Here is a 19,192-nt window from a genome sequence, read left to right as displayed (position 1 = left end):
TCCATCAAAAGGAGATCAGTCCTGGGTGTTCATTGGAAGGACTGATGTTGAAGCTGAAACTCCAATACTTTGGCCACCTTATGTGAAGAGCTGACTCATTTGAAAAGACATGATGCTGGGAAAGATTGGGGGAAGGAGGCAAAGGGACAGAGGATGAGATGGTTGGATGGCATCACCAACTCAAAGGACATGACTTTGGGTAGGCTCCGGGAGTTGGTGATGGACAGGGAGGCCTGGCATGCTGCAGTTCATGGGGTCACAAAGAGTCAGACATGACTGAACAACTGAACTGAAATGAACTGAGATAGGAGAGCATATATTCCAAGATTAAGCCTAGGCTCTTTCTTATTTTTATTGTATCTGATTAGAAATACATGCTGACACAAAAACATTATCTGATCAACTGATAAGCAAATGTGAATATAGAGGTTTATTTAAACTTTATAACCAGTTTTACATGGGAAGGGGCACCATCTTTGGAATGAAGAATTCAAGAATGGATATTATCAACAAGAAGAAAATATCCCAAAAGAGCAACATCAATGTCTTTTGCTCAGAACTAACAAAAGCTCAAAATATGTACACTTAGGCTTAAGGGTGCCAACTGTTCAGTATCTGTCCCTACACTGAGTTTCTTATAAATTGAGTGCCATTAGAAATAGCTGGCTGGTGAAAAAGTTAACTTTTAACATGACAATTGACCGCAGATAAGAGGTTTTTTTATACAGTTCATGAGGTTCTTACAGCAAGTATACTGGGGGTGGTTTGCCATTCTCTCCTCCAAGAAGGAGGAGATTTCCTCTTCTTGGGCTCCAAAATCACAGCAGATGATGACTGGAGCCATGAAATCAGAAGACAATTGCTTCTTGGAAGGAAAGTAATGAAAAACCTAGACAGTCTATTGAAAAGCAGAGACATTACTTTGCCAACAGAGGTGCATATAGTCAAGGCTATGGCTTCCCAGCGGTCATATGTAGTTGTGAGAGTTAAACTGTAAAGAATGGAGAACACCAAAGAACTGATGCCTTCAAACTCTGGTGCTGGAGAAGACTCCTGTAAGTCCCTTGAACAGCTAGGAGATCAAATCAGTCAATCTTAAGAAACATCAGCCCTGAATACTCACTGGAAAGACTGATGCTGAAGCTGAAGCTCCAGTATTTTGATCATCTGATGCAAACAGAGGACTCATTGGAAAAACCCCTGATGTTGGGAAGGATTGAGGGCAGAAGGAGAAGAGGGCATCAGAGGATGAGGTGGCTGGATGGCATCAGTGATGTAATGAATGTGAACTTGGGCAAACTCCAGGAGATGGTGAGGGACAGGGAGGCCTGGCATGCTACAGTCCATGGGGTTGCAAAGAGTCAGACATGACTGGGTGACCAAAAAACAACAAAGGGAAGATTATATATCAAAAGAGAATATTGGTGGCTGCCACTTTCTACCCACAACTTTCACAGCCTCTTTAATATCCTTATTCCTCAATGTGTAAATTACAGGGTTTAGCATGGGGGTGACAACGCTATACAATACTGAGATTAGTCTGTCTTTCTCCAGTGAGTAAGTTGAGATGGGCCGCACATATGTGAAGATGGCACTGCCGTAATAGAGCAGGACAATGACCAGGTGGGAGGCACAGGTAGAAAAGGCCTTTTGCCTCCCCTCTGAGGAGCGGATCCTCAAGATGGCGGAGATGATGTAGAGGTAGGAAAGGACAATACACAAGAAGGGAGTCCAACCAATGAAGACCCCAATGGAGAGTAGGGCCAACTCATTGACAGAAGTGTCCCCACAAGACAAAATCAGCAAAGGGGGGATGTCACAGAAGAAATAATTAATCTCGTTGTTGCCACAGAAGGGCAGGCGAAATGTCAGTACTGTGTGCACCACTGAGTTGAGGAAACCACCAGTCCAGCAGGAGGCTGCTAACCGGCTATACAGGACCCTGTTCATAATAACCGAATACCTTAAGGGCTTACAGATTGCAATGTAACGATCATATGCCATAGCTGCCAGGAGGAGACACTCTGATCCTACAAAGAAAATGAAGGCAAAAAGTTGAGCCACACATCCGCCGTAGGAAATGCTCTTCTTCTCTGATAGCAGATGGACCATCATCTGGGGAACATTGGTAGTGGTGTAGCAGATGTCAAGAAAAGCCAAATTCCCTAAAAAATGATACATAGGTGTATGCAGATGTGGATCAAGCACAGACACCAAGATAATGAATACATTTCCTCCTAGAGTACAGACATAAGTCAGAAAGAAGATGGTAAATAGCAAAAACTGCAGTTCATTTAGGTCGGAGAATGCCAAAATTATAAATTCAGACAGAGCTGTTTGATTCTTTCCTTCCATGACATTGCCTGGTTCCCTTTGGTGAATTGGGCAAAGAGAAGCACAGATTAAAATAATCATATGCACAGTAGCAAAGATCTGCACAACAAGAAAAGTATTATGAATAAAAATCATCACCATCTGTACCAGATTCCAACCCTGAGAAGCAGCATCCCTTCACAAACCATACTCATACGTATCATTGAACAGGGCTTTCCTGGTGGCTCAGATGGTAAAAAATCTGCCTGCAATGCAGGAGACCCTGGTTCAATCCCTGGGTCGGGAAGATTCTCCTGGAGAAGGGAATGGTAACCCACTCCAGTATTCTTGCCTGGAGAATTCCCTGGACAGAAGATCCTGGCAGGTTACAGTCCATAGGGTCCCAAAGAGTTGGACACCACTGAGCGACTAACACTTTCACTTTTTCACTTTCTTATCATTGAACACAGCTATAAGTACATCTAGTGTTCTACTTGTAAATAAAATCTCTAAAATACTTTAGAACTGACTCATTAGAAAAGACCCTGATGCTGGGAAAGATCGAAGGCAGGAGGAGAAGGTGACGACAGAGGATGTGATGTTTGGATGGCATCAGTGACTCCATGGACATGAGTTTGAGCAAGTTCTGGGAGTTGGTGATGGACAGGGAAGCCTGTTGTGCTACAGTCCATGGGGTCGCAAAGAGTTGGACATGACTGAACAACTGAACTGACTGAAAATTATACAGTACAGACAATGTTCAATTAGATCGAAACTCATAAAAGGGAACCATACATCCTAAGTATCCCCTGTTAATAAAAGCTAGGTCAGGTCCACCAGAATTTTCTTGGTAATGTGTGAGTATGTGTTGCAGAATAGTTTATAGAAGAAACTCTGGGATTCACTAGTTTCTTTAAAGCCATTCCTGCTCCTCTTTTCCATTCTTGAATACTGATATAAAATTTAATTTGTTATGTTTTATAGAGACTGAAGAGGACATAAGGATAAAAGGCACTAAAAGGCTTTTCCACCTCTTTGTTAGGTCAATCACCCTTTGTTAGGGTCTCCTGACACAAATTGTGGTTCATATCTGCAAGACCAGAAGAAACCGGTAAAAGGCATGGATCCTGGTTTATTGTGACCTCTTCTAAGAACAGAGAAATTTTTAGATTAAAGGGAACATGGTAGCTTTCTAGATGTTATACATTGTGGTAAGATATAGCACATACTTTCTGACCTTTCCTATTCACTACAGCTCTTCAGAATAGGTGTCATCATCTTCATTTTGCAGATGAAGTTTTAAAGTTCAGAGAGGTTAAATAGTGTGTTCGAGATCACTCAGCCAGTGAGAACTAAAGAGGGATCACACTTAGTTCTGTCTAAGTCTGTATCTCCAGCCTGTTTTGGAGACCTAGAATGGCAATCAGGTCTCATCTTCCCTGCCAATTCTTTTGCTGAAGACTGCTTACCTAACTTGTGTATATCCTATGTAAGCTGAGAAAAATATGTCCTGAACTTAGCAATTTCAACTGTGAATCAAGAAAATGGTAGTGATCGCATGTATTCCTTCCAACTGCCAACCTGACTTAAAACTATGCTTTATTTTGCCTTCAGAGATAGATTTTCTAAAGCCTGTTTTTGGAAAACTTTCAAGTATCCTCTCCTTCCCTCCCTCTTTCATCCTGTCTTTCTCTCCCTCTCCTTCCCCACCCCAACTCCACTGCCCATACACTCCCTTTTCTGAAACAGGTTCACATAGGGCAACATTGCACTTTGTATAATAGGGTGTTAGTACACATTCCTCAGACATGTATCTTCTTGCCCTTAACTATGAGATTTCCTGACATTTAGAAAAATTGCAAATTATCATTCTAATTCACATTAGAAAAACTCAGCTCAGTTGTGTAGACTAAGAACAAACTCTTGGTGCCCAGTCCAACAACCATTAGTCACTTCACTTCAGTAACAGTTATCAATGTTTCCATCAAAGATATTTCCTGACTTTCTTAATAAGTTATTGGTGCCAAAGAGAAATAAATAGAGAGAAGTGTCATAAGCTTAACATGATCTAATGTCTCTGCTGCTGCTGCTAAGTCATTTCAGTCGTGTCCAACTCTGTGTGGCAGCCCACCAGGCTCCCCCGTCCATGGGATTCTCCAGGCAAGAACACTGGAGTGGGTTGCCATTTCCTTCTCCGATGCATGAAAGTGAAAAGTGAAAGTGAAGTCGCTCAGTCGTGTCCGACTCTTCACGACCCCATGGACTACAGCCTACCAGGCTCCTCCATCCATGGAATCCTCCAGGCAAGAGTATTGGAGTGGGGTGCCATCTCTACTACACTGATAATTGTGGATAGTTTGAATTTAAATTCCCAGGTCATTCTTTACCAGTGATTTTTCTAGTTCCTAAATTGTTCGACAAATCAAAATCCAAGGAGAATTTTTTTTCACATTGTAGAGTGCTTTAGAGTTATTTTAAAAGATATCGTAGAGAGCATGCCCAATGTTCACCTTTAGATAAATTTTTCCAAAGTTTTTATCATCTACTTTTTTCTGATTAAAATTAATATATTTGTGTTAGAATATTTAGAAAATATTGAAAATAAAATAAAAGCATTAAAAATTAGTATCCTCAACCAAGAAAACCTCTACTAATGGTTCATCTAATCAATTTTCCATGCACAAAATATTCAAAATGGAGGTCAGAAAATACATGTTTTAATCTGCGGTTTTTCCTTAAGCACCATTTTACAATAATTTCTCATGGCAATATATATTCTCCTAAAACATGAAGTTTGAATTATATACAAATATTCATATGAATACAGCAAAGTTTTTATATACCCACCCTTATTAATGGATGATTATGTTTGTTATGATAAAATTCAGTAATAAGCATACTAAATTAGATTCCTTGAACTTGGAGTTAACTGTCCTACATTTTAACAAACTTAACAAAGATCTTTTAACAAATGAATCTTTTAACAAAATTCATCCTAATAAATTAAAGACCCCCTGATGCTGGTCATCATTCTGGAAAATTCAAGAGCCATTTGGCTACTGTAGGATTCAGTGTTTGTTGGACAAATTATTGTAAGTACTGGGTAGAGAAAAGCACTTAAAAGCTTTGAGTACTTTCCACCCAGAATCTAATTTACTCTTTAGACAAATCCTCTGACATAAATAATGCTGTCATTCTGAATTCCAGATGAAAACACTGAGTTTCAGAAAAATAAATATCTGATAGAGTTATGTGGCCATCAGGTGAAAATTGCAAGTTTTATCTGTCCCAAACTAATACACATTTGATTGAGTAGCTAAAAATTAAACTTTATTGCTGACAATAGAATTTTCTTTAAAAATACTTTTACTACCACTTATATTCACATAACTGGATTATTTCAATTTGTTTCCAACTCTAATCGCTTATATTCATGATTGTTAATGGCAGTGGGCTATGCCTGCCATGTCCTGGTAGTTAAATCTATTAATAATTGTTACTAAATATCTGATATTTAATTAAATAATTTTTGAAAAATGGATCCTTATTATAATTTTTTAATTTCCTGGCTCTGCTGTAAATTAATTTAAGTGTTCATGCTTGTATTATTCAAGGATATTGCTCTAGAGCTTGGCTTAGGTGAATTAATAGAAATGTGTGATAAAATTAAAATAATAATACAGAGAATCTCCTAGTTTAAAATGTTCAAATTCTAATTCACGGAGCAAAAAAGAAGCTAACAAGATAAATTAAACATGACTTTCTAAAATGAAGGTGAGGTACTTCCCTGGTGGTTCAGTGGCTAAGACTCTGCACTCCCAATGCAGGGGGCCTGGATTCAATATTTGGTCAGGGGGCTAGATCCTGTATACTGCAACTAAGATCTGGTGCAGCCAAATAAATAAATATTTTAAAAATAAAAAGCAAAAGTAAAAATGAAGGAAAGTATTATATATTAATCAAAACAATAAACTTCATTGATTGCCCTGGTCTGTGCACAAATATATATTTGAATTCTAAGTTTGAAAGGATGTTTATTTGTATTTTTGTTTTAATTTCTGTCTTTTCCCTCTGTGACCTACTGTGGATAATTTCAGTAGAAGGAACAAATATGTTGGATAAAGGGTTAAATTCCCATAATATAGTATTTCACTTTACCAGAATCAAATGAATTCTCTAATGCAAACTGCATTGTCAAGAGAGGGACCCTAAAATCCCATTCTCTAATCCATGTTTTCCATCACTGCTTATCTCTTCCTTCACCTTTTTCAATCTTTCCTTCCATTTTTGAGGTGGTAAGCGACCAACCAACTAGACTAACCCATGCTGCTTTTTATTCAACAAATGTATTTTGAAAACTTGAAATAAAATGATAAATAAAACAGAAATTGACATGTAAGTCAGATTTTGACCATATGTTTCTGTCCTTTATTTAATGAAGAATTAGTAAGCCAGCAGAGGGCCATTGTGAGTGATGCTGAAATGCCTAAAATAACAGCAGCTCCGCGGTTCGCACACACTCAGCCTGCCATTCATAGCGTGGGATGAGAGTTCGATTTCTCCCTCCTTTGGAATCTCACAGCTCATTACACTCCACTTTCCCACTTACGTAGTCTCTCATCTAAAGAACAAGGCATAGAAAATGTATCTCCAAGAGATGTAGAGCTATAGCTAAGCAATTAAAAAGCTACTTACTCATCTGTGATCAAAAATACACCAAAAGTGCAGAGATCACAATTCAAATTGTAGACCCTAATGTAGAAAAACTTTTATAAACACAAGGAAGTGACAGATATTAACTGATCCTGAAAAGTCTGTGCTGAATACAGGGTCTTCCACCTGAATGCCAGGAGCATCCTCAATTTCTGAAAGTCAGTGCAAGGAACTGGAATGGGCAAAGACAATGCTCCCTGGATGCAGAAGGTCCCTGTGTTTTGTGGACTCTTCTAAGGACCCTAGAGACACACCTCTGAGGTCCAGAGACTCGCTCCTTCCGATTCCTGCCTCAGTCCCCAGCAGCTCTGTTGCCACTGCAATTCTGCTTCTGGAAGTCTCATGTGAAATCAAAACTGTTCCAGGTAGACTCTTACCTTTTGGTCCACAACTTGCCAATGAGAATCATCTTGCAGCCTTTCCCCATTATTATAAGAAAAGCCGTTTTCTAGTTTTTTGTTCCTCTACCACATTATTGTATATTGGTCCTTGAACTCTACAATTCCAGTGGTACAGTCAAGCTCTTTAACTTGTTCTCTTTTTTCCTTTCAGCTGAAGTTAAAGGGAAGCACTTTTCTGGGACTGGGGGAGGCTTACCTAACACCACAGTTCTCACTGAAGAAATCCTCTTTAGCCACAGAATCAATTCCCTAACTATGTACTTCTTTAGTGACCTAGCACCTTGTTTTTGGATAGATTTGCTAGTAACCTTCAATGTCTCAGCCAAAATGGAAACATGGTATTTTAACATCCTGCAAGATGTGTAATGTATTGATATGTAGGTTCCAAGAGGTTTGTTGTTGTTGTTTTTTAATGAAACTGATTTTGGAACAAAAACATTCAGAAACCACTTCTGTTACCACTTCTAAAATTCTCCCATCCTATCCATGTTAAGCATTTAAGCCATATTCAAGCAGTTAAGTTCCTCAAGCCACCACGACTTTAGAATATAATTCCATCATCCATCATCTATTCTATCACTATACACTGGAAAGCTTTTCGCTCTGGAAAACTAAAGATAATGCAAAGATTTTTATGGGCTTCCCTAGTGGGTCAGACAGTAAAGCATCTGTCTGCAATGCAGGAGACCCGGGTTTGATCCCTGGGTTGAGAAGATCCCCGGGAGAAGGAAATGGCAGCCCACTCCAGTATTCTTGCCTGGAAAATCCAAGTACCTCAGAATGAGAGGGGACTTCTCTAGAACAAATTACATTTATAGCAAAGTGAAACCAACTTTCCACAGAGTAGAGTTAAATTACACAAGGTTGATCTTCAAAATTCTACCATCTAGCCCAGTTGTACCTGTACCATCCACAGAAGCATACAAGTGTTCCTCACATTGCTTGGAGTTATCAAGTTTTCTAGTTTTTGTCAATCTGATGGGAGTGAGGTGGTGGTTCATTATTATTCTAATTTGAATAACTCAGACTACTAGCAATTTTGAACATCTCCTCTATGAGGAGATTTTTTGTGTGTCAATCATTTGGATTTCCTCTCCTACTAATCTGCTGTTTATTCTTTGCACATATTCTTAATTAAGTTTCCTGGGGTTTTTTTCTCATTCATTTGTAGGAATTCCTTATTTAAGACATCATTGGTCATTTATAAATTTAACTTTTACAAATAATTTATAGAAAGGGGTCATCTGTGCATTAATTTTATACCCTTCCATAGAAAAGAAGTCATTAATTTTGTCATGATAAAATCCATATTTTCTCAGGTTATGGGCTGTGCAATTTAAGATTTATTTAAAATTTCCCCGTGCTAGTTCATAAGTATATTCTTTGAAACTTTTTTATATTAACTTTACAATTTTTAAATTTCAAATTTTGCTTCTTGATCCACTTAAATTTCATCTTTTTACAAAGTGAAGGTTAGAAAGCTAATTTTCTTTTTCTTCATTTAATGATCTGATTTTTCCAAAATATAACTAAGTTTTCATTATTTACTGTAGCACCATACTTAGTATATACTGTTTCCATACAAATTCTTGGATCTGTGTCTAAGACCTCTATCCCATGATATTTTTCTTTTTGGACCAGGAACTTGATTTTCCATTAGTAGGCCTTAGTTTATGTCTTAATGTCAGGTTGAACAAGTCTCTTTTTTAAAATTTTCTCCAAAAATTAACTAGAAATTGTGAAAATAATACCTTCACAAAATCTTTAGATGTTTGTTAAGTTTATTGAATGAATAAAATGTTTGTGGGCCTAGCCATGTGATGGAATATGATACAGCAATGAAAAGTGAATGAGTTACAGTGTGTGCAACAGTATGGATGACTATCACAAGATTTACTGTCAACAGAAAGAAAAAAGGAAAGTCCATGAACAAGTCTAAAACACAGATTACTTGATATGAAATGAAACAAGAGAGATTTATTTCTTCCTAATACACAGTTCATAACCATCTAAAGCACCTTCCCTCTCTCTTTGCTTCATTAACTTCTAACAAATATCTGCTTTGAGTTTAATTCAGACAAAATGTATAAGATTTAGTAAAATAGGATGAAGAATTCACTCAATCGTGTCCGTCTCTTTGTGACCTCATGAATCGCAGCATGCCAGGCCTCCCTGTCCATCACCAACTCCCGGAGTTCACTCAGGCTCACGTCCATCAAGTCAGTGATGCCATCCAGCCATCTCATCCTCGGTCATCCCCTTCTCCTCCTGCCCTGAATCCCTTCCAGCATCAGAGTCTTTTCCAATGAGTCAACTCTTCGTATGAGGGGGCCAAAGTACTGGAGTTTCAGCTTCAGTATCATTCCTTCCAAAGAAATCCCAGGGCTGATCTCCTTCAAAATGGATTGGTTGCATCTCCTTGCAGTCCAAGGGACTCTCAAGGGTCTTCTCCAACACCACACTTCAAAAGTATCAATTCTTCCGTGCTCAGCCTTCTTCCCAGTCCAACTCTCACATCCATACATGACCACAGGAAAAACCATAGCCTTGACTAAATGGACCTTAGTCGGGAAAGTAATGTCTCTGCTTTTGAATATGCTATCTAGGTTGGTCATAACTTGTCTTCCAACGAGTAAGTGTCTTTTAATTTCATGGCTGCAGTCACCATCTGCAGTGATTTTGGAGCCTAAAGAAATAAAGTCTGACACTGTTTCCACTGTTTTCCCATCTATTTCCCATGAAGTGATGGGACCAGATGCCATGATCTTCGTTTTCTGAATGTTGAGCTTTAAGCCAACTTTTTCACTCTTCACTTTCACTTTCATCAAGAGGCTTTTTAGCTCCTCTTCACTTTCTGCCATAAGGGTGGTGTCATCTGCATATCTGAGGTTAGTGATATTTCTCCCAGCAATCTTGATTCCAGCTTGTCTTTCTTCCAGTCCAGCGTTTCTCCTGATGTACTCTGCATAGAAGTTAAATAAGCAGGGTGACAATATACAGCCTTGACGTACTCCTTTTCCTATTTGAAACCAGTCTGTTGTTCCATGTCCAGTCCTAATTGTTGCTTCCTGACCTGCATACAGATTTCTCAAGAGGCAGGTCAGGTGGTCTCGTATTCCCATCTCTTTCAGAATTTTCCACAGTTTCTTGTGATCCACATAGTCAAAGGCTTTGGCATAGTTAATAAAACAGAAATAGATGTTTTTCTGGAACTCTCTTGCTTTTTCCATGATCCAGCAGATGTTGGCAATTTGATCTCTGGTTCCTCTACCTTTTCTAAAACCAGCTTGAACATCAGGAAGTTCATGGTTCATGTATTGCTGAAGCCTGGCTTGGAGAATTTTGAGCATTACTTTACTAGCATGTGAGATGAGTGCAATAGTGCAGTAGTTTGAGCATTCTTTGACATTGCTTTTCTTTGGGATTGGAATGAAAACTGACCCTTTCCAGTCCTGTGGCCACTGCTGAGTTTTCCAAATTTACTGGCATATTGAGTGCAGCACTTTCACAGCATCATCTTTCAGGATTTGAAATAGCTCCACTGGAATTCCATCACCTCCACTAGCTTTGTTTGTAGTGATGCTTTCTAAGGCCCACTTGACTTCACATTCCAGGATGTCTGGCTCTAGGTGAATGATCACACCATGGAAAAGAAATGTAAAAAAGCAAAATGGCTGTCTGGGGAGGCCTTACAAATAACTGAAAAGAAGAAAGGCGAAAAACAAAGGAGAAAAGGAACGATATAAGCATCTGAATGCAGAGTTCCAGAGAATAGCAAGAAGAGATAAGAAAGCCTTCTTCAGCGATCAATGCAAAGAAATAGAGGAAAACAACAGAATAGGAAAGACTAGCGATCTCTTCAAGAAAATTAGAGATATCCAGGGAACATTTCATGCAAAGATGGGCTTGATAAAGGACAGAAATGGTATGGGTGAAGAATGGGGAAACTTAATAGGAGGCTTTAGTATTAGTCTAGAAAACTGAGAAAGAAAAAGAAAATCAATCCCTAAGCAAGAGTAACTTGAGTGGGGGTAGAAAGGAATATATTAATATTTTTAATATTAATTTCCTTTTGACATGTAAAATGTTGGCTTTGTCACTTATTCATCTTGTCTCATATGGTGTCCACAGTGACAGGCCCCTGGAAACTGAGATCAACCCCAGCCACCATGATAATTAACCACAGAGCAGCAGCCCGAGCCATAAAGGGCTGGGCTGAATGGCTACAGGCTGCAGGAAGTGCTGAGGGCTCCACCCACGAGGCCTGGTGTTCTCTAGCCCATAGCCTTTGAGCCCAGGGACTGTTGCCCTTCTTACCAGAGGCCGCAATGTTCCGAAGGAGACTGTGTAGTCTCTGGTCTCTTCTCTGGATTGGAGCTGACAAATTCATATGTGATATTGTAGTACACCCTATATCATTTTCTAAAGGTTTTATTGTTCTTTTATAAATTGAGGTAATGGCACCCCACTCCAGTACTCTTGCCTGGAAAATCCCACGGACAGACGAGCTGGGTAGGCTCCAGTCCATGGTGTCGCGAAGAGTCGGACATGACTGAGCGACTTCACTTTCACTTTTCACTTTCATGCATTGAAGGAAATGGCAACTCACTCCAGTGTCCTGCCTGGAGAATCCCAGGGATGGTGGAGCCTGGTGGGCTACCGTCTCTGGGGTTGCGCAGAGTCGGACACGACTGAAGCGACTTAGCAGTAGCAGCATACATTGAGGTATACAGTATTCTAGAACTGATTTTTGTATAAACTGTAAGGCTGAAATGTAGCGATCATACGCCATGGCTGCCAGAAGCAGGGACTCTGACCCAACAAAAAAAATAAATGCAAAAAGTTGCACTACACAACCCAAATAAGAAATGCTTTTTCTCTCTGATAGTAGATGTACCATCATCTGGGGGACATTGGTGGTGGTGTAGCAGATGTCAAGAAAAGCTAAGTTTTCCAGAAAAAAATACATGGGAGTGTGGAGGCATGGATCAGCCATGGTCACCAAAATTATGAAGGTATTTCCTCCCAAAGCACAGATATATGCTACCAGGAAAATAGTGAAAAGTAAAAATTTTAATTCATTTAAGTTGGAGAATCCCAAGATGATAAACTCAAATAGAACCGTTTGGTTTTCTCTTTTCATATACAGCTCTGGTTTTCTTTCTGAAATTGAGAGCGAGGAAGCATAGATTTCTGTAGTCAGGTATTGCTCCAGAAACAGGCTACAAAACTAGAAAATAAAAGTTTCACAGAGGAAAAGATACTATTTATCAAGAAAATATTAGATGGATCTGTAAAAAATGCACAAGCCCACAGCAAATAAACTGTGTGCTTTAGCACCCAGCATAAACATTATCAGCCTTTTATCTGTTGGTCAAATATTTTAAAATGAACACTACAGACAGATTTGAATTTTCAAGTAAAACACATGCACTAAAGGAAGAAAAGGCCCATTTACTCTGTCTTCCTGGGCTGCAGCAATTTGGAAGCTCATTAAAGACAATGGTCAGTGGGTCAATCAACTATGCTGCCCTGATTGTAAAGCAACTATATCCAATAAAAATTAATTAAACAAAAAACTGTGCTGCCTTGCACACTATTGGAGGCTGACATTTGTGGATTAAATGTAGAAACAGTTGGTCGCAATTAGAGAATTAGGAGAGCAGAAAAAGACATAGTGGTACCACGGGTTGATAATATATTTGAGGGGGAGGGCAGTTCCATAAAATACAGAGGAAATTCACAATTAGTCTTACCATATATATCTTATAGTTCAAGATGCTGGGACTTGGGTATTCAGCTAATGAAAATAAGTTCTGGCTGTTGAAAGCCTTTCTTTAAAAAAAAAGAACTCTTTATAAAGGGAAAATGAATTAATATTTTACTTATCATTTACTGTACAAAGTTTATCCTGTAATTTATGCCACTAGAAATTACTATAGCCAAGATGTACTAGAGCTAGCTATTACTGGTTCAAAAAAGCTTGTTGTTAATGTCCAGAAATTTTGTAGGCAAGATATTAAACACAATCATTATTTAAAATGAAATTACATAAACTTCCAATTGAGTAAATTATATTAAAAACAGAGGTAACTTATATAAGACATCACTCCCTAATCATTTTACCTGTTCCTATTATCTTTGCTTTAGAGATTATTGCTTTTATTGTATGTGTATGATGGAGATGCCATAAAGTGGCTTCTATTGATCATTTATTGCTACTATTCATTTATCAGTGAATCATGTTGATAGCTTGCAACTAGTCAGAGTGGAAGTATTTATGCCAAGGAGCTGGTAATTCTACAAATTATGAGATTGGTTCATGGTTTTGTTGATTGTCTAGGCTTAAGAAAGTGGTGGAAATACGTTAATGAAATCTGCCTGCTAAGTCGCTTCAGTCGTGTTTGACTCTTTGTGATCCCATGGACTATAGCCTGGCCAGGTTCCTCTGTCCATGGGATTCTCCAGGCAAGAATACACAGTGGGTTGCCATTCTCTTCTCCATGGGAACTTCCTGACCCAGGGAGCCGATCCGGGCCTCCTGCGTTAAAGGCAGATTATTTACTATCTGAGCCACTGGGGAGCCCAGTTGGTGATGCAGTTTAAACTTAAAAGTGTGTCGTGTTTGTAGCCATTATATTGTAAATAACATAAAAAGTGGAGGAACATTTCTTCCAGTATTCAAAAGTTTTGTACTTTTAGGAAAACTAATGTCACTGACAAATGAGAGAAATTCAGACATATAACTTCCTTGATTCACTTTCGTCTTACTTATTAATATAGACAAACATATCAAACACTAATAGAATTCATCAATGATGCAAGAGACTTCTTTGTTGAATTGACGTTCACAGAATATTATTGTTGATTTTTGCTAAATGCTTGAATCTATAGCCGCACTATAGCTGAAATTCAAATTCAAGGACTCATTTACAGCTCTCAAGTCCATTCACTCTCACACACTCCTGGATAACCATTTCAAACCTCCAGCTATGCTTTTTCTCTATATTTATTCTCAAATGCTGATCTCGCTTTCTTGTCTATGAGAAATTTGAAGCAATTGAAAAGAACTTCAGACTCAGCATCACGTGTTTGCTTCTATGTACAAATATGCTTTCCCATTTGTGTCTATATTACTAAAGAGTGATTGTGCTTTTTTAAAAATTCAGTTTTAATTGGAGGATAATTGCTTAACAGTGTTGTGTTGCTTTCTGCTGTACAACAATGTGAATCAGCCATAGGTATACATATATCTCGTCCCTTTTGAGCTCCCCCCCCAACCCCCCATCTGTGTGTTTTTTTTTTTTAATATTGTAGTGGTTTCTGCCATACATTGACATGAATCAGCCATGGGTATACATGTGTTCCCCATTCTGAACCCCCCTCCCATCTCCCAAAAGCACAAGCCAACCCTCTCACTTGTGCTTATGATGACACCCCCTCACTTAATCAACTGTGACTCCAGCAATGCTACTCTCTCCTCCGTAATTCTTTTTTCTTTCTCTGAGGAAGCATTCTCTTCAGAGCAAAGGAACAGACTATTATTTCTCCCAACATTAAAAAAAAAAATGTTGTCTTTCTTTTTCACTGTTTTTCTTTACCATCCCATTTTTCTGATATTTATATCAAAACTTCTCAAAAACAATAACTAAACTGATGGTCTCCATTCCTATTCTTTGCCATCTCTCGAACTTACTTTATTAGACCTTTATCTCAATATTCCCCCAATTCCTAGTTGTTGGATCAGTTATGAAATGTTTATACACAGAAGATTACTGCTTATTTTCACTTCTCTAGCTACCAAGTCCTCACTGCTGCTGCTGCTAAGTTGCTTCAGTCATGTCCGACTCTGTGCAACCCCATAGATGGCAGTCCATCAGGCTCCCCCGTCCCTGGGATTCTCCAGGCAAGAACACTGGAGTGGGTTGCCATTTCCTTCTCCAATGCATGAAAGTGAAAAGTGAAAGTGAAGTCACTGAGTCTTGTGCAACTCTCAGCGACCCCATGGACTGCAGCTCACCAGGCTCCTCCATCCATGGGATTTTCCAGGCAAGGGTACTGGAGTGGGGTGCCATTGCCCTCTCCGCCGAGTCCTCACTATGTTTCAGGTAATAGTTATAATCTTATTCTCAGTAGTTTAATGCTGCTAATCTTGCCCAGTTCATGCAGTGCTTAGTCGCTCAGTTGTGTCCAGCTCTTTGTGACCCCATGGACTGTAGCTTGCCAGGCTCTTCTGTCCATGGGGATTCTCCAGGCAAGACTACTGGAGTGGGTTGCCATGCTCTCCTCCAGGGGATCTTCCCCACTGAGGGATCAAACCCAGATCTGCTGCAATGCAAGCAGATTCTTTACTGGCTGAACCACCAGGGAAGCCCAATTATGTGTAAATCACCTTCCATCATCATGGTTCCACTCATACCCCTCCAATCACCCTAGCTCAGATTGTAAATTTAAATCTTTTTTTTTTTTTTTTTTTGCTGCTTTGCCCAGTTTGTGGGAATCTTATTTCCCCCTCCAAGGATAGAACTAGGGCCCACCACAGTGAAAGCAGTGAGTCATAACCACTGGACCACTAGAGAATTCCCCATAAAATCAAATTCTTAAAAAAATGCTACAAGCTCTATAAAATCTTTTTCTTTTCACTCTTCCAGCCTAATTTGCCCTCTTTCTCCCCTTTGTTCACTCAGTCAAGTCACACTGGCCTCTTTGCTATTCCCCTTTGCTCTTCTCCATGACAAGCTGTCTGACAAAAGTCTTAACTTTATTTCAATCTTACCTCAAATAACATTTATTTAATGAAACCACTATGATCATCCTATTGGTGCCCTCCTACACTCTAAACCCCTCTCATCCTCCTTTCATTTCCCCATGATACATAGCACCTTCTGAAATCCCATATATATTATATCTATTTATCTGCTTATTGTGGATTGCCTATTCCCCTAGTTGGATATGGGCTCTCCTAGTGACTCAGTAGGTAAAGAATTTTCCTGCAATGCAGGAGACTCAGGTTTGATGCCTGGGTCAGGAAACTCCTCTGAAGAAGGGAATGGCAACTCACTCCAGTATTCATGCCAGGAGAATTCCCATGGACAGAAGAGCCTGATGGGCTACAGTCCATAGGGTTGCAAAGAGTTGGACACAACTGAGTGACTAACACAAGTTGGATATAAGTTTTACAAAATCAGTGTATTGACTATTAACGATGCATTCTGAGCATCTAGAACAGTCCTTGGCACACAATACATATTTGTTCATTGTTAAATCAGTCTTCCAGATCTCCTTTCATAGAGAATTAACTTAGTTAATTTCTCTTTGCAGAAGACTCATAGGGAAATCTCTTTGTTTTTCCAAGACAACTTATGTTAGCCCCACTTACCCAGTTTGGTTTAATTTTATTTGCTGTCATAATGGTTCAACTAGGAGTTGTCAAGGAGGAAAATGTTACTCTTATAAAGAAGGATTAGCCTCTCCCTCATATTCTTATGTGAATAGGAATGAAATTGTCTCCTTCAGTGTTACCATCTCTGCCCACTTATGTTTGGAACCACCGTAAGTGTGGCAGGAAGCTGCTTCTCTCTTCAAACTCACATGCCTAACACCAGAAACCCTCTTCTTTCCTTCTGTTTATATAATTTCTTTAGAAAACCATACACAGTGTAGTGAAAATCTAATTACTTTTCCCCAAATAGCAATGATGAAGACTTTGGAGACTTTGAATATCTTACTAGTAATTAGGGTATATTATAAAATTGTTTGTGGGCTTCCCCAGGTGGCACTAGTGGTAAATAACCCACCTGCCAATACAGGGGCCATAAGAGACAGGGTTTAATCCCTGGGTCAGGAAGATCCTGGAGGAGGGCATGGCGACCCACTCCGGTTTTCTTGCCTGGAGAATCCCATGGACAAAGAATCCTGGCAGGCTATGGTCCATAAGGTTGGAAAAAGTTGGACATGACTGAAGTGATTCAGCACGGACACATAAAATTGTTTATAGTGGCAGAATTTAAAACAACAATACTGCTATTATTATTTTGCACAAAATAATACTGCCATTATAAATTTTCCATAATGTTATATCCTTATTGCTGATATAGTTGAAAATTATTATGATTGCTATTGTTTTTATTGTACTTAAAGTTCAAGTGACCTTCATTATATAATTATGTAAATTTAAATAGCATGTAATTTCAGAAACTTACATTTTTAATGACTGTATTTTTATACTATTTATCTCATTTGAGTCACATAACAACTTTTAAGATGGGTGTATATGTTGTAGGCAAAATTCCAAAATAAATCCTAACAAACCTAACCTGTGTATAATCTCCTCCCTTTGAGTACAGGTATCATATATGAACATAAGGTGATATTACTTCCATAATTATATTATACGGCAAAATATATATATATATTGCAGATGTAATGATATCCTCAAGTTAATTAGCATTAAAATAGGGAGATTTTCCAGGTGGGTCTGACATAATCACGTGAGCCCTTTAAATCTGAGTTGAAAAGATCAGAGTTAAATTAGAAGAGGAATTTAACTGTGAGACGTTCTCCACTCTTGCTTAAACATGATTAGAAGTGTCGGCAGCCTATAATAATCAACAGTAGTTCCAACTGACATTCAACAAGGAAATGAAGATCTCTTTCTACAACTGTAAGGAATTTGGCCAACAACCTGAATGAGCTTGGATTCCAGAAAGGAATGCAGCCCAGCCAACAGCTTGATTTCAGCCGTTTGATAAACTTAGCAGAAAACCCAGGCATACCACACCTGGAATTCTAACCTACAGAACTGACAACTAAGCTAATAAATGATTGTCATTTTAATAGAAATGACAATAGAAAATAGTACAGTGAAATTATTTCTATATGAGAATTTTACAAATAATAAATAATGCAGAAGGGTCACATAAAATTGCATATTCTCACAGTACACTATTTCTCACTATTCCACATCTATTTCCTTATATCTAAAGTATCAAAATACATTTGTTTGACAATATAAATCTTTATTCCCACATAGAAGTGATGGTTATGTCCTCTCCAACTCCCTGTTATTTTCTATCTGAGAAATTTTGGGCAAGTTCATTGTGATAAAAATAATAGGGAAATAGAGGCAATTGTTCAACAGAGTAAAATCTTAAAAGATAGCATAATATTTAAGTTTTGCTTTTTATCTTCTTCTATAAAATATCATCATAGCCACTGTAATCAATTGACAATATTAGGCATTGCACATTTTTATTCTAGTCATTATGAATATATTTTTCTGTCCCACAAACTTCAGCCAGTTTTCTTGGTGAAGAGATTCACAGAAATTCAGCCATGAAGATTATTCTAGATATCATCTAAATCTACAAGTAAAACATCCAATGTTAATATGGTTAGATTAAGTCAGTGTTCCCTTTTTATCTTCTAAAAATTTTCCTAAAAGAAATAATAGAAGAATAAATCCAAACTTTATTTTTTTTTTAATTAAGAAAAGTCTGAATCCCAGAACAATAAAATAGAAATAAACGCTTAGAAAACAATGGAGATAAAACAAGGGAGTAGATGATGTTAAGAAAGGAAGCCCACTGGTGCAAAGCTAAGAAAAAGCTGCTGAATTTCCCTTTGTTAAGTAAGTTGCATAAACTAAGCTATTAATCAATCAGCAGTAGGAATTTTTCTTGACTTGATTTGGTTTCTAGGAGTAGTCAGCATGGACTCAAAGAATCAAAGAAGTAAGCCACATTTGACAGAATTATTTCAGGAAG

General features: G+C 38.4%; 1 protein-coding gene across 1 annotated transcript; it reads right to left on the bottom strand.

Moving 5' to 3' along the window:
- Window positions 1–1,401: 1,401 nt before the first annotated feature.
- On the bottom strand, window positions 1,402–2,355 carry OR5V1 (olfactory receptor family 5 subfamily V member 1). Its single transcript, XM_069564035.1, has one exon. It carries the CDS (start codon window positions 2,353–2,355, stop codon window positions 1,402–1,404), a length of 954 nt encoding a protein of 317 aa, XP_069420136.1.
- Between the last annotated feature and the right edge of the window lie 16,837 nt (window positions 2,356–19,192).

This window comes from Ovis canadensis, chromosome 20, assembly GCF_042477335.2.
Source record: "Ovis canadensis isolate MfBH-ARS-UI-01 breed Bighorn chromosome 20, ARS-UI_OviCan_v2, whole genome shotgun sequence".
NCBI lineage: Eukaryota > Metazoa > Chordata > Mammalia > Artiodactyla > Bovidae > Ovis > Ovis canadensis.
The sequence above is the reverse complement of the archived record's forward strand: the minus strand, read 5'-3'. Positions and strand labels throughout refer to the sequence as shown.